The 27,127-nt window shown below is 42.3% G+C and overlaps 3 protein-coding genes across 4 annotated transcripts in view; all 3 read right to left on the reverse strand.

Annotated features, from left to right (window-relative positions):
• Positions 1-27,127, reverse strand: part of LOC116036403 (NLR family CARD domain-containing protein 3-like) — a 1,020,880-nt gene that overhangs the window by 643,353 nt on the left and 350,400 nt on the right. The window lies entirely within an intron of this gene.
• LOC116054909 (nuclear factor 7, brain-like) lies at positions 407-2,399 on the reverse strand. Its single transcript, XM_036003697.1, has 2 exons — positions 1,385-2,399; positions 407-1,102 (listed from the first exon to the last, which is right to left on the reverse strand). The coding sequence occupies exons 1-2, from the start codon at positions 2,318-2,320 to the stop codon at positions 530-532; spliced, it is 1,509 nt and encodes a 502-aa protein (XP_035859590.1). The 5' UTR covers positions 2,321-2,399; the 3' UTR covers positions 407-529.
• Positions 11,728-27,127, reverse strand: part of LOC116054912 (E3 ubiquitin-protein ligase TRIM21-like) — a 39,375-nt gene continuing 23,975 nt past the window's right edge. For both annotated transcript variants that reach the window (XM_036003658.1, XM_036003659.1), the window contains exon 2: positions 11,728-13,256. In XM_036003658.1, coding sequence (XP_035859551.1) covers positions 11,820-13,247 — 1,428 coding nt within the window. In that variant the 5' untranslated portion in view covers positions 13,248-13,256 and the 3' untranslated portion in view covers positions 11,728-11,819. The remainder of the gene's footprint in view (positions 13,257-27,127) is intronic.

A 27,127-nucleotide genomic window follows, 5' to 3' on the forward strand; every position in this document is an offset into this window, starting at 1 on the left:
TAAGCTAAAAATAACTGCATAGTTCCCCTTTAAGTGTCAATGCTTTGAGTGTGTGTATGCATGCGTCACTATGTGTATGTGTTATGTTGCCCAGCAACAGCCATTTTTTAAGATGAGTGTTCTCTACAATATTGGTAAATATCCCTAACAGTTGTACAGACAACTATCACTGGATTCATTTGATACTATGTTTTTTTCCATGCTTAGGCAAGTTCTTCAGTCCTTTTTTTATTTAATGGATTCATGATGGACATCAGAGATAAAGTGGCCTCAGTAAGAGAAAGTCACAATGAATCATATACATGTTTCATGCCTATATGTTCACATTTCACTGAGTTATGAATCTGAGAAATTGCCATTTCAACTTTAATTCTCCTCCTGCAGTATCTTTGCCTCCCCTTTTTACCCTCTGGATGAATTGGACTAGGATCTCTTTCTCTACTCAGAATCTAAAGAAATTACATGTAAACTTGTATGGCATTAAAAGAAAATTAATCATTTTTTTTTTAATATATCATTTTTGTTCTACTTATTGGTTGACAGGAGAGATGATGAGAGGGGCAGAGTTTTTACCACCATACTTAGGACTGGGACTGAAGAATGGGTAGAGTTTCTCAGTGAAGGAGCAGCCAGTAAAGGAATAGATAAGAGCTGCAGCATCAACGTCATAAAAGGAGACCAGACCCTCCTCATAATCCACAAACACCCCCACCTTCTGAGGCCGAGACTTCAGAGAGAGAAGGACTGCAGGGTCAGCAAGACCTTTGTACTCATTGTCATTCCTCAACCATATCGCCCAGTAACCATCCTGAGGGCTCAGTGTGATTTCTTCCTTCCTGTTGATCGACTCTCTGACCACTCCTAAAGTCCACTTAGTCTTCCCTTTAACCTGAACCTCATAATAAAATCTTCCTGAAGAGAAACTCTGTTTTCCTAAGACAAGAACATAGTTAAAGAATCTCTTTGGATTGTCTGGGAGATTCTTCCTCACATCACCATGGTTCACTTGTTTCCCATCATCAGATAGGATGAGGTAGGGATGTGCTGTATCAGGATCAAGAGTCACATCCACTGCAGACTGCTGGACTCTCTTCAGCTCGACCTTGGCCTTCAGCTTCATCTGGTGTGAAACCATCCAGAGCATTAAGACACACATTAGAAACACCAGGCAGAACACTGTCATTTTTGTTCCTGAGTAGCCGTCAGAGGGAAAGTCTTCTGGTATCAGTTGAGCTGACTCTGTGGACTGAGCAGCCATCTCAGCGATTAGAGTATTGACCTGCGGTTTCGTGACATGTTTAACTTGGTTTTCATCATCAGACAGGATGAGATCAGGATGTGCTGTATCAGGATCAAGAGTCACATCCACTGCAGACTGCTGGACCCTCTTCAGATCAGACTCAGGGAGAAGTTTCTTCATCTGTTCACTGAGCGTCTCCTCCAGCTGAGTCACAGCTCTCCTCACAGTCCCCTCATATGAAGGTGGATGGACGTTGACTTCTGTCCAGTCCTTGGTGGGTGGAACAGTGTTCAGGGAGGTGAAGCTCTGGAGGAGGTGGAGGTGGTCTTCAGACTGTAAGAGCTGCTCCACCTCAGTGCTTCTCTTCTTCATCTCAGAGATTTCCTGTTCCAGCTCTGTGATGAAGCCTTCAGCTGGTTTCTCTGTCTTTCTCTGCTTCTCTTGGATCGTCTTGATGAGCTCGGCCAGGCTTCTCTCAACAGACTCCTTCAGAGCAGTGAAGATCTGAACACCTTCTGATATCTCTCTGTCAGCATCTTCATCACTGAGCTCCTCTGAGTGTTTAATCTCCTGAATCTTCAGTCGCCTCTTCTGGATCATCTGCAGAATTTCAGCCCCTGTCTTCCACAGCTCAGCTTTCTTTGCTTCATATTCTTCTTTCAGAGGACCAACAAGATGTTTCTTTTGGTCTGAAACCATCCAGGCCGTGAAGACACACAGCAGACACAGCAGGAACATCCAGGTCCTTCTTTTGGATCCTGAGTAGACGTCACAGGGAACTTCTTTTGGTTTGGACACTTGTTGCTCTGAGCTGCTGCTGCTGCTGGCTACCTGTTGAGCTGACTGTCTGAACTGAGCAGCCATCTCTGAGATGACAGTATTGACCTGCAGCTCATGTTTCGTGTTGAAAACCTCTCTACAGTTGGGACACTGACAGGGAAGATCAATATCCCAATGTTCAGTGATGCAGGTTTTAAGGAAGTTGTGTCCACATGGTATGGTGACTGGATCAGTGAACACATCCAGACAGATGGAGCAGAGAAACTGATCTTCAGTCAGCAGACAGCTGGCAGCAGACATATTGATACTCTGAGGACAAAAGTAAAATTGTATATTGCACTTTTAACTTAATTTGGCGACTGTCATCATGAATGTTAAGTAGAGCTGAATCTTTGTGTCAACGCTAGTTGTTATACTCAGTGAATATGATCATCTGTACTCACCAGTGTTGGTTAGAGAAAATCCTGAAGAACCCTGTTCAGTTTTCTTAGTAGAGAAAACAGAAACTGGTCTTGACTGCAGCTCTGCTGAAGGTAAATGTTCAGTTTTATCTGATAATATAAACTAAAGCTTTCCTCCTTCTTGCTCCGCCTCTTACTGCAGCTTTCTACGTGAGCTTTTATCATCAACATAACTTCTGGTAAAAGATTAATGTAATCCCATGGAACATACCATTACAAAAGAGGTCAGTGAAGGATATGGAAAAACCTGTTGTATCTTTAGTGCCTTTTATGACCCAACAATGATCCAAAGTTCAGCTCACTGGACACTGACAATCTGAGGACAAAAGTCAAAGTGTAGTTATGTTGCACTTTAGTTTTAGTTAGGGGTCCAAGCCTGAGGGGACTGGGAGCCAGCGAATGCTGGTCTCAGTACCAGCGGTGCTGTAAACTCAGCTGACATTGGTCACTCCTGTTTGCACTTAGACTTGCATGTATTTTTCAAAATCGCTTTTTTCTACCTCCTGTGGTTTTCACCTGATCTGCCTGAAACATTGCATAAGTATCTTCAGATGGACATAAAAAGATTTTTGCTCAGTTCAGAATTGCACAAATTATGAATGAACAAATTTCTGTAGCTAGCGACCAAAACAAGAACCTTTGCATATCTCATCCAAAGTAAGTGCTATCAACGCACAACTTACGTTTCTTGTTTGCCATGACCCTCTGAGGCTCTGGACTAAATTTGGCAAAGATCGGCCATTAGGTGGCGCTACAAATATGAAAAACGTATATCTCGTGAAGGGTACAAAATTTGAAGGTGTGATCCAGGACCACCCCTGAGGCCACACCTACAATGGTGCACTGATTCAACAAAGTGGACATGGTCTAATGAACCCACTTTTGTGAACAATTTTACCGGGTAGATGTACAATGCTTTATCCACCTCACATACCAAAAATTACACAAGAGGATCACCAGGTGTGTTATAATAAAAGCAGACGCGTTTTGGACTATAACTCCCACATTACACATCAAACATTTGAATGTTACATCCACGTGTTCCTTGAATGAAGCTGAATCACATGATGTAGGCCATGCCCATTTCCGCCGCAGATTTGTTGTCTGCAAAATGTGCAAATCCTACTTTTTCAAACTCCTCGGGTTTTCGCCTGATCTGCTTGAAGCTTTGCATAACAATCATCAGATGGACCTGAAAAAGTTATCAAAAGAATTTTGCTTAGTCAAAAAATTTGCTAATTTCGAACAAACAAATTTTTGTAGCTAGCGACCAAAAAAACAACTTTTGCATATCTAGTCCAAAGTAAATGCAATCAACGCAAAACCTAAGGTTCTCGTTTGCCACGACGGCACGGAACACCGAACAGACTCAAGTCACCGACCTCGCCAGACTGTCCGACGGCCGAAAATCGGGTTGGTGCATTAGAGCCTTAAGGTTCTTGTTTGCCATGACCCTCTGAGGCTTGAGTCATAACTGCTTGCAGTTCTGGTTTAATTTGGCGACTGTCGTTATGAAAGGGAATCGAGCTGAATCTTTGTGTCAATGCTGGTTCTTAATTTCAGTAAATATGATCATCTGTACTCACCAGTGTTTATAAGATAAGATCTGAATGAGGTCTTGACACTTCTTGACCTAAAACGGAGAAACTGGACGTGACTGCAGCTCTGCTGAAGACAAATGTTCTCTTCTCTATGATCATCTGAAATTGAAACTCTCCTCCTGCCGTGTTGCTCTGCCTGCAAGCTTTTAAAGATTTTCAGAAACAAACTATTTACTATCTAGTGCCTTTATGAGGACGCAACAATCGTCCAAAGTTCAGCTCACCGTTTCCTCTATATGCGTCATGTGACAAGCTATAAGCTGTTTTACTTGTTTCAGCATCAGTAACTTATTGGTGGACCTTTATACTCTATACTTCATACTGTCAACTTTTGCACATACCTGTCTGAACTGAGCAGCCATCTCAGAGATCAAAGTATTGACCTCTAGCTCAGGTTTCGTGCTAAAATCCTTTTTACAGTTGGGACACTGATAGGGAACATTAATATCCCAGTGTTTAGTGATGCAGGCTTTACAGAAGTTGTGTCCACATGGTATGGTGACTGGATCAGTGAACACATCCAGACAGATGGAGCAGAGAAACTGATCTTCAGTCAGCAGACTGCTGGCAGCAGACATATTGACACTCTGAGGACAAAAGTATAAAAGGCAAAACAGCAATTACATATACTTTTGAATGAAGGGAATTCAGTTGGTCTCTTTAATAACTGTATATCAAATATTATTTGGGCTATACTAAAATGACATTGATGAAAGTTGAAAGTTGGCTCCGTTTCCCCTTTGCCTGACCTAAATGAGATGTTTATTATGCTAAATGTGTTTGAATCACAAGGGGTGTGTTGGTCAGCAGAGTGGTGTCTTATAGCGTCCATTCAGGTCAAAATCGCAATGCGCAGTTTCAATCTTTAAGAAAAAAAGTCATTGAGCAACGCTTGCTCAAATCCTCAACAAATCCAAAGAGGAGACATTAAAAAAGATGTGCATCAAAATGAACACAGCCTACTTACAAGCCACAACAGCTGTATTTCAGGCAGCATCGCACATTGCCCAAAAGGACTGGGCTTACGCTGAACATTTCATAAACTAGAAGCACCAACTTGGGGGGTTGAGGTTGGCAGCTGCTTAAATTGCAGGCACTGCACTGCACAGATCGTCGATGACGTTGCTAGGGAGATGGCTACTTAACGAAGTTGTGTCAGAGTTACATAAGTTGTAAAACGGCAATTTTCTGCCTTTTATTCTGTATACTTCATCTGCCGTTATTTTGTTTCTTTGTTCTAGATTCTGGTTTAACGTTGCACTATTTATTGCATTTTGTCTTAGTCTCAGGTGGACAATAAAGTCTAATCTACTCACCCGTCTTTGGCAGAGATTCTGCTGTTAAAAAGCTGCTGGATTCACTTTAATGTTTCTTTAGGGAGAAACGGAGAGAAACTTTTCTCGACTGCAGCTCTGCTGTCACTCATATAAACTTTAACCTGCTTTTCAGGAAATGTGACGTTGCAGCTCTCCTCTTTCACTGTTGCTCCACCTCTCAGTGGAGCTCTGTGAGGAACGTTGACTCGTTATGTTTTTTTAACCTTTGTGTTGTCTTCGGGGCAAATTTGAGCCGTTTTTTTATCAGAAATATGGGTTTCTTTCAACCAAATTAACCAAAAATAACATGGATGGTTCCCAGTGACGCTCTTCTCAAGTAAAATTAATGATCACTACTTTCATTGAATTTTGGGTGTTTTATTTAATTTTATAGCATTTGTGGTCTTCACGGGTCAATTTTGGTGGTGCAATGCAGCAGATGAACACCCCCCCCCCCACAAACACACACATTCATACAAACTGCAGCTGAGAACTACCTCATGTAACACGTGGAAATGCACACAAACAAATATGCACACCATACTGAAATTGAACACACACACACACGCGCTATTGGCGGGTTTAACACGATGACGATAGAGAAGTGACTAAGCAGCTTCTTGTTTACATTTAACAAGCTAGCCCCTGAAGCGCAGCAACCCGTTGATGCCGCTGTCGCTGCTAGGTCACCCGGATCGTTGGTCTGATTGGTTGAAGGACTATGCAATTGCGTACAGAGTCATTTGAACTATGTCCATTGATCACGCCTCTTGTGCAGAGAAAATACAGAGCAGACTCTCCAGACCAATGCTCAATCTTAAATCTATTGAGCTTGGTCTGGTGATAGCCAGACTGATACCAGCCATTAATCCAAAACAACTAATGCTTTCTCCTCATTTTACTCAGAAATTAGGTATAATTTCAGGTAAAGGAGGTCTGTTGACCATGAATGGAAAAAATATGTGTAAAACTAGTTGTGATGAGTTGGATGATAAAAGTGGTAACACAGAATTGAGTGATTTGTCTATGCTTTAAAAACAAGCAAAGCAGACCAGAGGCCTGTACTACGAATTAAAATCTACATGCCCTGGATTTCTTTCAGTTATCCGTCTTCACCTAACCTAACAACCGCGGTCCCGCATAAGCTGTATCACGACGCTGGTTATCACCTAGTTCAGTCACGGCACGACCAATCGCAAACATCTACCAGAGCCGCATATTTTTCATAAGAAGAGCAAACTATAATTCTACATAAATATGAAGAACACAGACAAGGTTTTACAGGCAAAATGCAAGAAGGAAAGCTGGCATAAAAAGCCGACGCTGTTTTGCGTAAATCACAACGCTTATCCTATCAATATCACTTCCAGTGGTGTAGTCTACGTGATAGTCAATTCAAAAAAGCTAAACAATTAAAATCACAACCCAATTTCATAAATCTTCCAAAATATAGATTCAAAAAAACTATAGTAAGTAATGAATGCACTTTAAAATCGGTTAAAGAAAACATTCAAAATATGAAAACTGAGCATAAACAGCCAAGTACCTGATCTTTATGTAATTTAAATCCTGTCTGAAGCAACGTCATCTTACTTTAAAGCTGAGCTGTTCCACAACTTTACTTTCTAATCAGCTCGGTATGAAATTTAACTTATGTGTGCAAATGGAGAAAGCTGTCTCCATCACGGTGTGCTGAATAATCTGTCAGAAGCTCCTGTTTGCTGTGTACCCATGGTTGTGTCGCGGTGCAGTTGGTCAGTTAGGACAGAAGACAAACAACTTCTCTCAGTTAAGGTGGTTTATTAAAACTGGAATAATTAGAGAACTTGTATACAAGGATCTTCCTGGTTTGGTAAGAGTTGTTGGGACCGTCCAGGAGTGAGTTAAACATTATCTTGTCAAACAAAGGATTTCCAGCCAACATGTGCTCAGAGACAATGGGCCTGAGACAAAGAAGGCCTACTTGGAAAATTCCGATCCAGGTCTCCTCGGGAAAGATGGTTCATCACCCATTTTCTAACAACGGCCTGCATGCAGACCTTGCAGCCTAAAAGTCGCACCTAGGTGTTACTGCACAAAATGGCCGAAACACCAGGAGGTCCTGCATTCCCATTGGTTCAGAGGTACCATAAAACCAGCATGGAGCCAGGTCTGGTGGCCTGAGCTATAAAACTCCATGTCACCCCCCACTTCTCGTCTTTTGCCCTGTGACTTTGGTCACTACAGCATGACACACAGAAACAAATGCTTTCCACCTCAACTCCAGTTGACGACAGGTCAGCACTACAAGTTTGTGCTAAAACTTCCATTTTTGAAACTAAGTGGACTTAATTTCGGTGCTGGGAGCACCGTGGATCCTCTGAAACCACTCGCCAGTGTTTTCATATCTGCAGGAGAAGGAAACAACGTTTTTCGTCTCAAGTCGACTCTAGCTCCCTTCTTTCTGCCCTTTTTGGAAGGAGAGCTTCCTCTGATCTGCTGACGAGTAGACACGGACCCCCGTTTCTTTCGTGGAAACCTACGGACAAACGGACTGAACACACAGTAAGAAGGCTTACGTCTGGGCAGAGATAAATAGTGTGTTTTATTAATGAGTAATTTGCTATTGCTGCTACTTTGTGTTACCATTAATGTGATCTGATTAATACAGCGCTACTGCTGCGCGTGTAATGTATTAATCTAGGATTGTGACCGCTGAGTCAAATCTATTCTGTGAATGTACTCTGATCACGGTGCATTGTTGATATGTTGTGTTGAATATGTAGCTAGCTTGTTCAGGCTGTAAATGCTATTTTCTGCTTCTCCCACTGCTGAGGAGTTTAGGTACTGTTAGATCCATGTATATATATATCTTTCTTTCCTACTTCTCTAACCTTTCTCTCACACACACATATATGAACACATAGCTAGTTACACACACGCGCTAAGGTGAACAGCTGGCCAACAGCGAGTCACATAAACTGCAGAGCGCGCACCGCTCCACAGTTCTGCGCTCCGGTGTGTCTCCCTCTGGTCAGCCACACGTGTGCAGACACGTTAGCTTAGCAGCTAGCCTATTGTTGTTAGCACATAGCTTAGCCTGAATGAGCTAACGGCTAATCTTAGGCCTAGCCTATCAATACCGCCCTCTTGGGGTGAAACAGTTTTGTGCAGCTCACAAGAGTAGCCATTTTTGTAGTCTTTGGCTAGACTACACCTCGTCACCCCCTACTCTTTCACACTCACTCTCTCACACCCACACACACACACACACACACACACACACACACACACACACACACACACACACAGAGGATCTCCCCACATGCTGTTTTGTTTTGCTTTGTTTTGTTGTACTTAAAAGAAACGTATATTGGTTTTAATTAATCAAAGGATTATTGATTGGCCATTGATAATTTTGAAGTTAATAAATTCTACTATACTTTAATTAGCAGTTGTTTGTGATTATTTGTGTATTATTGTATTAATTGCTGGTTAAACACAGGTCAGTGCTCGGATTTCACCCTTCCACTGACAAATGAGACTATTCCACAGTTCAATATTGGCCCCTGAAGTTCCAGGGTGGTGCCCCGTTTTGATTGTTTGTTGATTTGATAAAGTTATTAATAACCATATTCATAACTTTATTAATATTGATAAACATCTTTGATAATATGCCAATAATCTGATCTGTACCCCTACGTGTACCCAACAGAGTACAATTCAACAGTCACAGTTCAATATATGTGCAAAATTGTGTTATATATCTTTTTTGTGCATGTTATAGGTTTACAAAGTGAAAAAGCCCAAAGTCCACCCCAAAGGGACTTACCATCTCCAACAGAAAACACTGTTCACAAACTGCTCCAAACAGCTCTATTGTAGTCCAGCCTTTACTTCAGAGACAAACGTGGTCACTTTGTAACACACGTGATAATGCTCACCTAGCTGCTAGCATGGCACGCCCTCATACTCTGCTTCTGACTGGCTAGTAGACCTTACCTAGGTACTGTCAGGGCACGCCCTCATGCTCTGCTCCTGACTGGCTAGTAGTCCTTACCTAGGTACTGCGCATGTGCGACTCCCAACAAAGATGGAATAGAAGTGTGATGCCTCACTGTAGCTAAAACAGAGAGCTCAACACAGGATGAAAAGAGGAGCTGCAGCAATGTGCAGTACAACAAAAATATGACCACCCTCCCCACCCTTAAATGTCAATGCTTTGAGTATGTGTATGCATGCGTCACTATGTATATGTGTTATTTTGCCCAGCAACAGCCATTATTTAAGATGACCGTTCTCTACAGTATTGGTAAATATTCCTAACAGTTGTACAGACAACTATCACTGGATTAATTTGATACTAAGTTTCTTTTTCATGCTTTGGAAAGTTCTTCAGTCCCTGTTTTATTTAAAGGATTCACGATGGGCATCAGAGATTAAGTGGCCTCAGGAATAGAAAGTCACAATGAATCATGTACATTTTTCATGTCTGTGTGTTCACATTTCACTGAGTTATGAATCTGAGAAATTGCCATTTTAACTTGTTTTCACCTCCTGCAGTATCTGTCACAAAACACAAGGTTTGAACCCAGAAGCAGACGAGGACAAGTAAGTAGGTTAATGGTGAGTATTTATTTGATAGATTGAATGTGAAGGCAGGTGAATCCAGGTAACGGAGCAGAGAGTGGAAGCGAGTTGGCTGGATTGCTAAGTAGCGCAGATAGATATTGTAGAAACTCATTTGTCGTTGTGTGTGGCTGTGAGTGTGCGTGCATGCTATGCGTAGGCTGAATTGCAAACGCGTCAAGACAAATCTGATTGGCCAATACACACTGAAGATAAATTAAATAATTTCAAAATTACTAAAATTATCCCTCTCTTCATCCCACACCCCAAACTTGACATACAAAATTTCGTGGAACAGAAACAACAACCAGAGATATTTATAAGCTATCAATTTATTGTCATCGCAGTTTTAAAGCTGTGCTGCAGCACCCCCACTTCCCACGCCTATGCCAGAGTTGAAAGTCAACTTTATTATGGAGTAAATTATATTTTATGAGCTGATTAAAAACGAAAGGTGAGCAGAATGAAAATATTTCCGAGAAGCACAACAATTAAAAACACAATTAAAAAGTTTACATGAATTTGAAAGGAACAATTTTCCGAAATATGGTTTCAAAATTAGTTACCCATTAATTACTGAATACACTTTAAACTGATGAGAGCAAATATACAAAATATTAAAAACAAGGTTGCTGATCTTCTTGTAATTTAAACACTCTCTGAATCACCGTCCTTATGTATTAAAGGTGCATTATGAGTTCCTGCATGGTTTCAGCACGATTTCATTTTTGTCTCAAATCGTAGGCATCTCTCCTTGATCCGCTAGCTGCCTGTCCCCTGAACACACCGTGAAAAAGCCCGGTCTCAGGAGGCAACACAGGGCTCGGAAACGTCAAGCTAACACTAGAGGCTCTCTGCCGCACAGGCTGTGCACCAAAATACAACAAACCACTCCAGCCAATCATCGACAAGATGGTTGGGGAAGGGGTGGTGGTTAGTGACAGTTAGACAGTTAGTCATGACAGTTATGGAAACATGGGGGGAGGGGCGAGATTGCTCTGTTTTGTTTTGGAATTTACTTGGAACGTCAACGGAAGTGACCATGCAGAATCTCATAGTGCACCTTTAAAGTGGCCATATTATGCTCATTTTCAGGTTCATAATTGTATTTTGAGGTTGTACCAGAATAGGTTTACATGGTTTAAATTTTCAAAAAAACACCATATTTTTGTTGTATTGCACATTCCTGCAGCTCCTCTTTTCACCCTGTGTTCAGGTCTCTGTTTTAGCTACAGAGTGAGACATTGCACTGCTTTACCATCTTTGTTGGGATTTGCACATGTGTGCCGTAGCTAGGTAAGGATCACATCAGCTAGCTAGCTGTTTCTCCAACTTGGTCAGTACAAGGAAGGATTAGCCTGGAGACTTCTTTTGTAGATTATGGTGAACTAGTGTGTGTTGTAGCAGTGTTTTGCTATTGAGAATGAGCTAGCACGCTACGGTTAGCCAACTTGTTTCGGCTAGTGACGTAGATAGCCGTGCCAATTTTGAAAACCGTATCTCACTCAAAACAGCATGAATGTTTTTTTTTTTTCTTTCAAATTTGCATGTGGAAGCACCAGAGACACAAAATAACACCCCAAATCCCAGAAAAAGCGATTTTTTCATAATATGGGCACTTTAAAGTCTATCTCCTCATAAAGAGCTACTTGTTCATTGAATTGTAATCAGGTGTGAAATTTGTGTGAGATTCTAATGTGAAAAATGGAGAAAGCCATCATTATTTGATACTGTAGAAAAATATTCTGATTCTCATGGATGTTCTGTAGTCTCTTTTTTTCTATGATTTCATAGATGTAACATTTAGTTCTACTCAGTGACTGACAGGAGAGATGATCAGAGGGGCAGAATTTTTACCACCGTCATTAAAACAGGGACTGAAGTATGGATAGAGTTTCTCAGTGAAGGAGCAGCCAGTAAAGGAGTAGATAAGAGCTTCAGCATCAACGTCATAAAAGGAGACCAGACCCTCCTCATAATCCACAAACACCCCCACCTTCTGAGGCTGAGACTTCAGAGACAGACGGACAGCAGGGTCAGCAGCAGCGAGGTACTCATTTTCATTCCTCACCACTATCACCCAGTAACCATCCTGAGGGCTCAGTGTGATTTTTCCCTTCCTCGACTCTCTGACCACTCCTAAAGTCCAGTCAGTCTTTCCTTTAACCTGAACCTCGTAATAAAATCTTCCTGAAGAGAAACTCTCCTTTGCTAAGACATTAACACATGTATCAAATCTCTCTGGATTTTCTGGAAGGTTCTTCCTTACATCACTATGATGTACTTGTTTTCCATCATCAGAAAGGATGAGTTTAGGATGTACTGTATCAGGATCAAGAGTCACATCCACTGCAGACTGCTGGGCCCTCTTCAGATCAGACTCAGCGAGCAATTTCTTAATCTTTTCACTGAGCGTCTCCTCCAGCTGAGTCACAGCTCTCACCACAATCCCCTCATATGAAGGTGGATGGACGTTGACTTCTGTCCAGTCCTTGGTGGGTGGAACAGCGTTCAGGGAGGTGAAGCTCTGGAGGAGGTGTTGGTGGTCTTCAGACTGTAAGAGCTGCTCCACCTCAGTGCTTCTCTTCTGCAGCTCAGAGATTTCCTGTTCCAGCTCTTTGATGAAGCCTTCAGCTGGTTTCTCTGTCGTTATCTGCTTCTCTAGGATCATCATCATGAACTCGGCCATGCTTCTCTCAACAGACTCCTTCAGAGCATTGAAGATCTGAACTCCTTCTGCTATCTCTCTGTCAGAATCTTGATCACTGAGCTCCACTGAGTGTTTGATCTCCTGAATCTTCATTTGTCTCTTCTGGATCATATGCAGAATTTCAGCCCCTGTCTTCCACAGCTCAGCCTTCTTTGCTTCATATTCTTCTTTCAGAGGACCAACAAGATGTTTCTTTTGTTCTGAAACCATCCGGGCCATGAAGACACACATCAGACACACCAGGAAGAACATCCAGGTCCTTCCTTTGGATCCTGAGTAGACGTCACAAGTTGACTGTCTGAACTTAGCAGCCATCTCCGAGATGACAGTATTGACCTGCAGCTCAGGTTTTGTGTTGAAAGCCTTTCTACAGTTGGGACACTGATAGGGAACATTAATATCCCAGTGATCAGTGATGCAGGTTTTACAGAAGTTGTGTCCACATGGTATGGTGACTGGATCAGTGAACACATCCAGACAGATGGAGCACAGAAACTGATCTTCAGTCAGCAGACAGCTGGCAGCAGACATATCGACACTCTGAGAACAAAAAATATGGAAAAATAAAAATGTCATTACTTTGAAAGCCCTGAAAGGCAAGGTGGAAACAAATTGTGGGCATTGTTGGCCTTAAAACTTAAGTTTATCTCCCACGTAGGAGATAGTATCCTAAAGTTTATCTTCTAAGTAGGAGATATTATCTCGTACATATGAGATAAACTTTAAGGCTTAGTCAGGCTGTTTCAAGAGTGAGAAAAAGGATCTCAATAAAAACTACTAAAAACTGTGAATTTAAATAATTTCTATAGAAACTTTATTCTCTCTTACTGATGTTTTGGGTCTTTTGGCCTCATTGATTGGTTTTACAATTGATTCTTTTTATTTTGGGCAGCTCTTTGGTTGTTTTCAGATTGTTGAGGATGCAGATTTATAGCCACTAAAAATGCTGAAACCGTGCAAAATGAAGCAATCAATGCACAATACGAAGGGTATTGAAAGTTCAGGCAAAGGCAGCTTAAACAAAAAGGTTTTACCCTTTCTGTTGACTACAAATGTGCTGCTTAGATTTATATGCACAGTCACCATTCTTTCCCTCTCCCTATGTTTTTTTTTATTTCACTCTCGCAGCTGCCTGTACAACTCTCGATTGTTGAATTGGTGTTGTAATATCTGTGCGTGTGAAATTATATAATTTCTAATGTGCATATTTAGACATTCAGGCATTTAGACACGTTCATTCGCATTTGGATTCAGGACGCTGCACGGAGAGGACACTGGCGCTGTTTCTTCGCCGCTTCTCCGTCTGTTATTGCCTCTTGTGTTTTTGTTTGTTTGTGTTCTCTGTACCCTTGAAGGAAAGCAAGTTTATTTCCTTCATCTCATCCCACTGGCTCAACTCTACCTCTGGACAGCCCCTCAGCTGCTTCCTGAAGCTGCTTCTGCTCCTCGACCGGACTGTCGCCTCGTTGGTTAGCCGCTAGCTGGCTGCCCTCATACACCCAACGAGTGGCGGCTAATGCTAGCTGCCCTCCCCACCGACTTCACACACTGTTAACCGGGACAACCTCAGATCTCTCCAGCCTGCCCCCATCCCACCACCCTCTCACCATGCCAACTTTGCCCTCGTCAACACCTGATCACTCAACAATAAAGCTCCTGCCCTCCATGAACTAATCTTTGACAACACTCTGGACTTCCTTCTGCTCACCGAAACCGGGCAGCAACCCAATGACGACTTCTCACTCAACCAAGCATCCCCCCCTGGCTACAGCTACATCTGCAAACCCGCCCCTCCCGCCGTGGAGGTGGCTCGCCGTTATTTTCAATCAGATCTTCCGGATCTTTCCACCACTCTCCACCTGGACTCAACCCTCACCTCACCTGATGATCTCACAAACCACCTCAACTCCACCTTGTCTACCTCCCTCAACACTCTGGCCCCCCTCAAAACAAAAACTTTTAACACCTCTTCAACCTGGTACACACCTGCACTCCGGAAAATGAAACTGGCCGCCAACTTGAAGGTCTGACAAAGAAATCATCTTTCACAGTCCATCATGAAGCCTACAAACTCCACCTCACTGCCTACAAAGACACCCTCATTGCTGCCAAGTCTGCCTACCTCTCCACCCTCCTCACAGAGCCCTGCCAAAACCCCAGAACCCTCTTCTCCACAATGTACAACCTCCTCAAGCCTTGGACCAACACCCTCCCTACCTCTACTCCGGATCTCTGCAACTCATTCCTCCACTTTTTCGCTGACAAAATCAACATAATTTATCAATCTCTATCCCCTGTATCTGACCTCCCAGTATCTACTCCAGCACCTACCACAGCCCTTCTTCTCCCCATCTCTCCTGACCTCTCGACCCCTCTCTCCACACTGTCCGCTCTCCCAGTCTGACCCGGTCACCCCTCCTGAAATCTCCAAACTCATCAGCTCTTCCAAACCCACTACTTGCTCCCTTGACCCCCCTCCCTACTCCCCTCCTGAAGTCCTGCCTCCCCGTCCTATGCTCCTCACTGTCCCTTGGAAACTGTCCCCTCTGCCTTCAAAACTGCTGCTGTCACCCCAATCCTAAAAAAACCTGGTCTGGATCCCTCCTCCCTCAACAACTACCGCCCAATATCCAACCTCCCCTTTCTGTCTAAAACCCTGGAACGTATCGTCGCCTCACAACTCCAAACCCATCTTCATGGCAATAACCAATTTGAACCCCTCCAATCTGGTTTTCACCCCCTCCACAGCACAGAAACCGCTCTCCTCAAAGTCCTCAACAACCTCCTCACCTCTGCTGACACCGGTTCCCTCAACATCCTTATACTCCTCGACCTGAGTGCAGCCTTCGATACTGTAAGCCATAACATCCTGCTCACCAGACTCAAAGACCTCGGTATCGAAGGTACTGCACTCAGCTGGCTCCGTTCCTACCTTTCTAACAGATCCCACTTCATCTCTCTCCATAACCACACCTCTGCCACTGCCACTGTCACTCAAGGCGTTCCCCAAGGCTCCGTACTCGGCCCCCTCCTCTTCATCATCTACATCCTCACCTCCGATACTCCGCCACTTCAACCTGGACTTCCACTGTTACGCCGACGACACCTAGATCTACCTCAGCACCAAATCCCCCCACAATCCTCCCCTCTCCCACATCAACTCTTGTCTGTCAGCTAATAAAACGTGGATGCAACACAACTTCCTCAAACTCAACAGCGATAAAAAAGAATTCCTCCTCATAGGCTCCAAATCCACACTCAGCAAAATCAATAACCCCACTCTCACCATCGACGGCACCATTGTCTCCCCATCTCCCCAGGCCCGCAACCTTGGCGTTATCTTTGATCCGCCATGTCATTAAAACCTCCTTCTTTCACCTCCGCAACATCGCCAAAATCAGACCCTCTCACACCCCTCGCTGCTGACAGACTCATTCTCGCCTTCATCTCCTCCCGACTGGACTACTGCAACTCACTTCTCCTCGGCATCAGCTCTACCCACATCAACCGACTCCAACTGGTCCAGAACGCAGAAACAAATCCTGGCACCACATCACTCCAGTCCTAAAACAACTCCACTGGCTTCCCATCTCCCACCGGATCACCTACAAAATCCTGGTCCTCACCTACAAAGTCCTCCACGATCTGGCCCCCTCATACCTCACTGACCTCCTCTCCCCCTACCAACCCTCACGGTCCCTCAGATCCACCTCAGCCAGTCTCCTCTCCATCCACAAGTCCAACCTCTGCCATTTTGGGGACAGAGCCTTCTCCAGGGCAGCTCCCAGGCTCTGGAACTCCCTCCCCCAAGAGATCCGCACCTCTGAGTCCCTCACCATCTCCCAGTCCCGCCTCAAGACCCATCTCTTCACCTCTGCCTATCCATAGCCCCACGCTCCTCCCCTTTTCATCTGTGCCTGAATCTTGTTTTGTTTTGTTTTGTCTTGTTTTGGTTTTCTACCTTGCCCTGTAAAGCGACTTTGAGTCCTTGAAAAGCACTGTATGAATTAAATTTATTATTATTATTAGACATAACATTTCAGTGGAAAAGACTGTAGATGTAAGTCAATAACTGGGGAAGTTCTGTGCTCATATGTTTTGGTTATTTATTTTTTCATCCTAGGTCAAATGTATGCAAAATATAGTGCATATTAATGTGGAGATTATGATGACGTTATTAGACACTACTATATTCACCTATAGTGTCTCCATTAAGTGCATTACATAGATAGTAAGTTAGAGAGACTGAGAGAGAGAGAGAGAGAGAGATAGAGAGACAGAGAGAGAGAGAGAGAGAGAGAGAGACAGAGAGAGAGAGAGAGAGAGACTATTAATCCCAAATTGGGAAATTACTCTGTTACAAGTTGCAAGTTACCAAGGACATACACACATACTCACACACAAACCAAAAACACAACAAGTATACTAGAAATAATAAATAAGATTAAAAAAACAAGATGATATTAAATAAGATAGCAAAGATAACTAGAACTGCAAGCAGTTATGATGGGGTCTAAGCCACCGATGCTAGTCGCCCCCGACGCCCCGGGGAGCGCACAAAAGCGGAACCCAAAGCCTGACGGTAGGGAGGCAAACATCAGTAAATATCGAGAGGTGTGAGCCGCAAAGTCTGAGGTACATTGCCGTTGCAAATGTACCGGTTTGACAGTTCACCTCCATGCATATACAGACTACCTTCACTAATACATAAACAACCTAAACACTGCCTGGTCCTACTACCACTGTCAGCTCATGCACTCCAACTCCAACAACCCCAAGACTCTGTTCTCTACAATAAACAAACTTTTTAACCCCCCTGAAAACATTTCTACAACCTTCACAGTGGACAGATGCAACTCTTTTCTCTCATATTTTCAATCCAAAATCAACACCATTTACAACAACTTGACCACCTCCCCTGCTCCTTCAACCACCACACCTGGCTCCCCCCCTCCACCCTCTTAGTCACTCTCTCATTTCTCTCTGCTGTCCCCTGTGGAGCTTTCACATTTCACCACAGGTATGAACAGCTGATCCCATCCCATCAGCTTTCATTAATACCTGTCTACCATCCATCGCCCCGCTCATCACTACATATATATTGATTTTTCCACAGCAATAAAAGCTAAGCCAATCTCCTGTCCTTATCAGTTTTCATGTGTATTAGGTTCAGGTTCAGGTTCAGTTTCAGGTTACTTCATTGGTACCCGTAGGTAAACTAGGTTTACAGTCTAAGAGGCAGGACATCCTTAAAACTTTGTAGACCACCACATAACATGCGACACACAAAACATTAAAACATATAAAAACAGGCCGTAAGACATAGACAAGACATAGATAAAATAAATAGATTTAAAAAAACAGTACATGACCAAAGTACTTGTGCTTTTTGTGCAAGTAATTTTACAGTTTGTTTAACAGAGTGATTGCCACTGGGACAAAACTGTTTTTAAATCTTGTAGTTCTGCAACCAGGAACCTTTAGCCTGCGTCCAGAAGGGAGATACTGGAATTCCCTATTCAAAGGGTGTAGGCTATCTTCTTTGATAGCAATAGCTATCCGCTGTAGTTCTTTAGCATACAGGGAGTTGGGGTGCAGCTGGGACTCACCAGTCAGCTTACTTGACCATTTTACAATTTGATTTAGGCGATTCTTGTGCTTGACTGAAACACACCCAAACCATGACACTAGGGAGAAAGATATGATGGTTTCGATAAACGCATGATAAAATAAAGTCATCATAGTTTTGTCTATATGAAAATGGTACAATTTTCTCAAAGAGTATAGACGTAGTTGTCCTTTTTTACAGACAGCTTCACAATTATCCTGGAAATTTAATTTAGAGTCATTAATTGTCCCTAGATATCTATAGGATTCTACTTGATCCACTAGTTGACCATTTATAGTTATGGCCTCATATCCTGGAGTTTTTCCAAAATCAATGTACATATCCTTTGTTTTGGATATGTTCAATTGAAGGTGTGACTCCTCACACCATTGGACAAAGTCTTCAATTATTGGACCATGGCCTCTGTCATTTTTATGGAGCAGACTCACTATGACGAGTCGTCCGCATATTTAAGGATGGTCCTGTTTACATATTTGCTCTGACACATGTTCGTATATAGAATGAACAGAAGGGGTGAAAGTACGCACCCCTGTGGTGAACCTGTAGAAGAGCAAAGCTGACCAGACAGAGCTCCGTTAACTTTTACTCTCTGTGTCCTGTTTGTTAAAAAATCCAAAATCCAAGATTCGGACAAAAATCTAATTGCTCAAGAAGGCGGTTGGCTAAAATATATGGTTGAATTGTATTAAGAGCGGGTGAAAAATCAATAAAAATAATTTGTGCATGGGACCCACTTCCCTCAAGGTGTTTGAAGAGCAAATGAAGCAGAGTGAGAGTGGCATTTTCTGCGTGACCTGTAGGCAAATTGCATGGGATCCAATGCATGTTCAGTGATCCTTAAAATCTGTGACCTTTTCAATTTTTCTTTAAAATTGAAGTGAGAGCGACAGGTCTAAAATCATTGAGAGTTTTAGAACTACTACATTTAGGGACTGGAACCACTACAGCAGCCTTCCAGATTTTTGGTACATGTTGCGTCTGCAGGGATTTATTAAAAATATATTGGAATATGTGACTCAGCTCTCTTGTACATGTTTTAATTACACGCCCACAGATGTTATCAGTTATCAATCTTTGTCCTACTAAAGACATTTTCAACATCTTTATATGTGATGTTGAAGTGCTGATTATCCTTGATTTTGTGTTGGAGTTCTTGGACCTCCTGGCTGAAATCAAACTTGTCAAATGTGTATAAAACAGTTGAAAGCATTGGCAAGCTCAGCATCGGATTTAAAACCCTCTGGATAGACATGGCTACTGTTACTCTGCTTCTGGATGCCCGCTATCGTTTTCATACAGGACCAGAGCCAAGGTTGTTTTCAGCCACACTTTTTTTCAAGTTTAGACTTATATCTTTGTTTTGTATATCTCAACATTAAGCTCCTTGGTGTAGATGTAGATCAGAGGCAGTTCCCTGCTTATGAGCATGTCTTTTTTTCTGTATACTATCTTTTATAGACCTATTCACCCATGGTTTATTATTAGGGTATATCTTTACTTGTTTGCAGGGTATGATCATATCTCTACAAAAGGCCACATATGAGGAAACAACATCAGTCATTTCATCCAAGTGCTTGCAGGATTCTTTAAAAATATCAGTACAGTCTGTACAATCCTAACACTCCTGGAGGCACATAACTGATTCCTCAGTCCATTCTTATACTACCTTGGTTTGCACTTTCTCCATTCTCAAGAGAGTACAATAAGTGGGGAGGAGTTGTATACAATTATGATCTGCAGAGCCCAGCGGGGGGAGTGTCATCGATTTATAAGCGTCCTTTACTGTGCCATAGCAGAGGTCCAGTGTCTTTCCCTGCCTGGTAGGACAGGTGACATACTGGTAAAAATCTCTCAAAGTCTTTTTCAGGGTAACATGATTAAAGTCACCTAGGATAAGGTTTGGCGCATCTGGGAAGAGTGACTGTAGTTTTTGCACTACATCAGAAATCACAGTGCAAGCGGTGGTGGCATTTGCCCTCGTGTGTATGTAGAAAATTTGCGGAAACTCCCGTGGCTAATAAAATGGGCGTAGTGACACAGACAGGAGTTCGATATCGGGCAAGCAGATTTTTTCTTTAACAGTCACAGAGGTACAGTACCGTCAATTTAAGTACACACATACCCCGCCACCAAGTGTCTTTCCCGTTGCACTGGCCTCCCGGTCCATCCGGACAGGTAATCCAAAGCCGCCAATCCACAGGTCTCGGTATTTATCCCGGTTGGACAACCAGGTCTCCACGAAGGCCAGGACGCAGCATTCCCTGAAGTCCTTCTGTAGCTGGACATTTCCCTGGAGTTCATCAACCTTGTTCTTAAGGGACTGCACATTCCCCATTATCATCGTGGGCAGGGGGATCCCTCTCATACCCTTTGGTTGGAAACTAGATGCTCGGTAGAAAGGCTTAGACAAACTTTAAACAAACTTTTAGACAAAACTTGACACGCTTTACGACGTTTACAAGACAAACAACTCAGACGCCAACTCTCTCGCTGCCAGTCGCATGCGTGCGCATGCGCCCGATTGGCTGGAAGGAGTCAAACAGTGAAAAAATAAACATTGTAACTTATACAGTGGCCAAAATATCTAAATTCTTTCCAAAAAAGTCCACACGCTTTTGTCCTCATGATATTCACTTATGCCAATACTCAAAATAATAATGTCATATTTATTTATATCACACACACAGCAATGCCACACAAACATTTGTGTTGTCGAAAACAGTTCTATATATTTGGAGTCATCCAGTGCAAAAATAAACATAATTAACATTATAACTTATATAAAGGACAAACTATTTACATTCCTTACACACAGTGTATCGATCTTGGATGTAACAGTATGGATTAATTGCACAAAGGTCTGGACTTCTATGCTGGATAAAAACCCTTCTGTAAGGGCTAGGAAGACAACAAAGACATCAGCAGAACAGTGCGACTGTTAGCTTTTAGCTCCAAAAGACCGAATGTTTCTACTAGTTCTGATTATAAAGTCATTAAGTTATGAATCAGAAGTGCGTCAATTGTTGCACCTGAGGTCCTTGCAGGTTTCTGGACCAGTCCTGAAAATGGCATCCCCCCCCCATGTACAGTTTAGGCTGTAGCGGGAGTTTGAGGCGGAGGAGAAAAATAGCGAAAAAAGTAATCCTTAGGAAAACAATAGGGTTCCACACCCCTGCTGTGTGAACCGCGTAGCTTTGCTAGGCTTGGACCCCTAATACATCATATGAATGTAATGTAGTATGCTCAGTTATTAGTTATGTCAAATACATTTTCCTCATGCATTTATGTCTGTATTACCTACTGATAGTATCATTTAAAGTATTTCCAGTTCTAAAGTGTTCTTACCTGTGTTGTTGGTCTGTGATGCTGAGGAGGCAGAGAGAGAAGAGAAATGTTTATATATATAAGTAGAGAGGGAGGACGCTCTGGGGTCACATGATTTAAGAAAAATCATCAGTAAACAGGAAGGGACAGAGGACACTGTGGTCACGATTTCATATTGTGACCACATAGACTGCAGTGAAGTCTTTTCTTAAAGATTTTAATGTCACATGATTTCACAGAAACAGTTTGACTTCAAATCATCAGTTTAAGTAAATAATTTGCTATATAATGACATAATTAATAAATTTTTGCGCTCATGTCATGTTCTGCAGATATCTGGATTTGACACTGAGGACCTTGTGGTTGACGTTGGATACTGGTTTAAGGGCAGCACAAACCGTAAAGGTTACTTAAAGGGTTTGTAATTCAATTAGCTCCAGTTCCAATTAGCTTAAGTGCAACACCCCTGTGAAATATACTGTCGGTTGTGTTACTTTGTCAAGAAAGACAATTAAGCTATCTAAAGCTATCTAATTTCAAAACAGCTGACATATTTGTTGATTCTGTGCACTACATGTGTCCCTTGATAAATAGCTTGTACACAATGAAAAAATAACTTAATTATCTAACCTTAAATCTACTCATAGTCATTGAACTGAGTAGCAATTGCATTAATAATGCATTTGAATCTTTTATGACATTACATTTTGCAGATGACGAAATTCATCAAGAAACTCTGTTGGAGGTTCATGACACCAGCAGCACTACAAGGAGGAGAAGTCCATGACATCCCCTACAAGGACACCAACTGCCAGGTAATGCTTTGAAGTCACATAGGGAGATAAACCTGTATCCTTATTGACAACAAATATACCTTTTCTATGGATTGAGTGGTCTTTCTGATGATGGAAAATGGATACAAAATTGTAAAAAGTATGGTATCCCAGTCACAATATATTCACCCCTCTGCCATCTGGTAGAAGATATAAGAGCATCAGAAACAGCACTAGTAGATTCAGAGACAGCTTATAGCCTCAAGCCATCAGGATGCTGAACTCTACTCAACCATCTTCACTCTCCTAAATGGCACACTTGGCACTTTTTAGAATTAATCCTCCTTTTTTTATTTTACCTCTACTATTTATCTACTTTCTATGTAAATTGTATAGTGTAAAGTTGAGCTTACATTGAGCACAACAAATTTCATGACTGATAAATGTTATTTATGAGTATATGACAATCAACTTCAGACTTGATACTTGTATAACGCAGAGATATCCTATAAGATGCCTGTATTTGACTCACTTTCTCTATGTCTTCTCTCTCACTGATAGGAGACAAATGGAATGTGGGTTTCACCACCAGAGCTACGCTCAACAGGCTCCTCTAGGCTGGAGAGGTCACATCAATTCCAGCAGGCAGCAGTGGCCTTTTTGGTCGGAGCTGTGAAGTATGCCATGGATAAATTCCCGTTGAAAGATGCTCTCATGTGTAGCTGAGAGCTAAGTGTGGGTTGAAGATGCCCTATACTTTGTACACCAACCCGGTCTCACGCCAGTTCGTGAAATTGTCAAGTTATTTTTATTTATTGATTCGTGTACAGATCACGATTTTCGCGTTTATTTCGTCTACAGGTCACGATTTTCGAATGTTACCATTTCACAAAATGGTCCACGGTCTCTGTGGCACGCAACAACGGGGGAATTAAACGCCTCACGCCGTCCACAACAATGGGATGGTTGAGGTTAGGAAAAGAAGATACTGGGAAAGGAACAGTCACACGCAGGACATGCCGACAACAACGGGACGGTTGTGGTTAGGAAGAGAATAACGGGAAGGAACTGCAACACGCGGGACGCGATCACAGGTCTCCAGGGTGAAAGTCCTGTGTTGTTTGACCCATCCACCACCCCGACCAACCTCCCTGCGCGGACATTTGTCTTATCAATAGTACTGGCTGCAGTAATCGTTCTGTGATCACGACATATGCTTCCCATTGAAATACATTACTTTAAAATTCGTGAGCATCACATGAAAATAACGACATTATCGTGTCCTGTTCACGAAACAGTAGATTCAATAACGTGACCTTTTCACGAACTGCCATGAGAATGGGCTGGGTTTTCACATACTGATTATATTTTTAAGTTTAATGGTCATGATCATGAAACAAATCTGTCTTTCACTGTATTCTAATCAGTCTTGTAAACATGTGGTCTTTTTAAGATTTCAGGAACTCCTTCCTTTTCATGACCCAAAGGAACAGGACCAAGTAAGTGAGGAGTTTATGGAGTACCAACTCATGGACATTGCCATGCCCTAGGACCCAACAGTCTTTGATGTTGTGGAGTTTTGGGGAAGAATGTCCTCAACAAAGAACAAGGTAGGAAATATTTTGCATACAACATGACTTGCTCATTATTAATTACGATGAAAGGAAAACATCTGAGTAATAGAGGCCCCTGGTTCCTTTTTTCAAAGGTGACTGGCTTGGGAGGCTATCAAAGATCGCAGACTTGGTTTTAGTGCTTCCACATTTTAATGCTGATGCTGAGAGGGTTTTTTCAATGGTCAGTTTAAACAAAACCTCAACACGAAACAGCTTGTCTCTGGATGGGGGGGCGGGGGTTGCCACCCTTGCCTGTCTTCAAAACTTGAGAGCTCTGTATCAGTAGAGAGGGAGGACGCTCTGGGGTCACATGATTTAAGAGAAACAGTTTGACTTCAAATCATCAGTTTAACCAGAGGGGAAGTGAGGGAGGAGTTCTCTTTAGAAGACTTTTATTGAGCACCTGAGACGAAGTTCAGTTGTTGCAGCAAATACAAGCAAAATAATTAATAATTATAAGTGTATAAAACAAAACTTGTCACAGGTGATTAGAGAGCCTGTTAGGTTTAATTTACACACAGAGACACACATACACACAGACACGCACACACACACACAATTGTTGTGCCTGAGGTCCTTGCAGGTTTCTGGACCAGTCCTGAAAATGGCATCCCCCCCCCCCCATGTACAGTTTAGGCTGTAGCGGGAGTTTTAGGCAGAGGAGAAAAATAGCGAAAAAAGTAATCCTTAGGAAAACAATAGGGTTCCACACCCCTGCTGTGTGAACCGCGTAGCTTTGCTAGGCTTGGACCCCTAATACATCATATGAATGTAATGTAGTATGCTCAGTTATTAGTTATGTCAAGTACATTTTCCTCATGCATTTATGTCTGTATTACCTACTGATAGTATCATTTAAAGTATTTCCAGTTCTAAAGTGTTCTTACCTGTGTTGTTGGTCTGTGATGCTGAGGAGGCAGAGAGAGAAGAGAAATGTTTATATATATATAAGTAGAGAGGGAGGACGCTCTGGGGTCACATGATTTAAGAAAAATCATCACTAAACAGGAAGGGACACTGGTCACGATTTCATATCGTGACCACTATGTCATAGACTGCAGTGAAGTCTTTTCTTAAAGATTTTAATGTCACATGATTTCACACAAACAGTTTGACTTCAAATCATCAGTTTAAGTAAATAATTTGCTATATAATGACATAATTAATACATCTTTGCGCTCATGTCATGTTCTGCAGATATCTGGATTTGACACTGAGGACCTTGTAGTTGACGTTGGATACTGGTTTAAGGGCAGCACAAACCGTAAAGGTTACTTGAAGGGTTTGTAATTCAATTAGCTCCAGTGTTACACACCCAAACTGAGGAAAATTGGGTTAACTTTGTTGGTTTTTCTTACGTATTTTTACCAGAATTTTGTGAACTCCATGGCAGTGATTTTATGGAAATGCTGCTGTACATTTCTGTGAGGTGGCTGAGTTTGGAGATGTGCATCATCAGCACATTTAAAAGCCATACATCCACGTTTTCCTTGGATCGAACTGAATCACGTGATATAGGCCACGCCCATTTCTGCCTGACTTTTATGCGTGAAAAATCACGATTTTTCAAAAACCTACTTTTTCGATCCCCTCCTAGACCGTGCGACCGATCTGCACGATACTTGGACCATAGCATCTCCAGACCGACCTGACAAAAAGTTAATAAAAATAATTTTTATAGGATACAAATTGCGCATATTACGCACGAACAAATTTGTGTAGCTAACTATTAAAACACCAACTTTGCCATATCTCAGCCAAAATAAATGCTATCAATGCCAAACTTTAGATTCTTGTTTGGCATGACCGTCTGGAGTACCCGCACGCGTTTTACGAAAATTGGTCACTAGGGGGCACTACAAGTACAAAAGGTTTATATCTCATGAACGGCTAATCTGATTTTTACAAAATCTGATAGGTACCATCTAGGGACACTCCTGAGGCCATCTCTAGAGTGGGGTACTGAGGGGCCAAAGTGGGCATGGCCTATGGGACCCAAGTCTAGATTCACCACTTACAGTAATGTGAACAACTTTAAATTTACAGGGTAGATAGACAATGGGTCATGGACCACACCTACCAAAAATTACACATGTGGACCACTAGGTGGCGCTATAATGGTTTTCTGCCTTTAACTCCCACATTACACATCGCACATTAGAAATCCTTACATCCACGTGTTCCTTGAATCAATCTGAATCACATGATATAGGCCACGCCCATTTCTGCTTAAAATCTTTTTCGCAATATTGCGCAATGCGAAAAACCAACTTTTTCGAACTCGTCCTAGACCGTGCGACCAGTCAGCACGAAACCTGGTACCTAGCATCTCCAGATAGACCTGACCAAAAGTTACTCAAGGAATTTTGCTACGTTAAAGTATGCGCATTTGACGTCCAAACAAATTTTCATAGCTAGCTACCACACACGTATCATATAATATCTCGGCCAAATTAAATGTTATCAGCAAGGAACTTGAGATCATTGTTCACCATGCCACTGTGATGCTCTCTACCAAATTTGGCGAAGATCGGCCTTTAGGGGGCGCTATAAGCAACGTTTATTTGTTTTGGCCAATAACTCAATGCATTTAAATGGGAAATTTGCACATGCAATATCTCTGCCACAGTAAAAACAATCACCACGAAACTTGTGGTGCTCGTTGGGCATGCAGCGCTGAGGCTCTCTTTAACTCAATCACTGTTAATGACATATTTGCAATGGGATTGTACCACAGACCTTGCAGCTCACACTTCTCAATATTTACTGATATTTACCTCCTACCGTTACGTTTTGGTTTTTGCTTTTGCGTGCTCTTCTTAACCCACCTGACAAAGTTTCTACAACCTTCACAGTGGACAAATGCAACTCTTTTCTCTCACTTTTTCAATCAAAAATCAACACCATTCATAGGCGCCGATACTGTGGGTGCTCCGGAGTTCGAGCACCCACGGAAAATACTGAGCACCCACGTGTGCCAGACTGCCAGTAGGCTACATTCATTTAAAATTAAACATTGCAGTTGGTGCTAAGTGGAGCGTCTGTCGTGATAGTGAGGAATGGTGGACC

This window comes from Sander lucioperca, chromosome 7 (assembly GCF_008315115.2).
Source record: "Sander lucioperca isolate FBNREF2018 chromosome 7, SLUC_FBN_1.2, whole genome shotgun sequence".
NCBI lineage: Eukaryota > Metazoa > Chordata > Actinopteri > Perciformes > Percidae > Sander > Sander lucioperca.

What these genes read in the sequence shown, in the direction of transcription:
- LOC116054909 (XM_036003697.1), bottom strand. Translation starts at nt 2,320, where the DNA reads ATGTCTGCTGCCAGCTGTCTGCTGACTGAAGATCAGTTTCTCTGCTCC. An exon ending in CTGAGTCTGATCTGAAGAGG is followed by an intron (nt 1,103 to 1,384) that starts GTCCAGCAGTCT and finishes CTGAAGGCCAAG; the next exon opens with GTCGAGCTGAAGAGAGTCCA.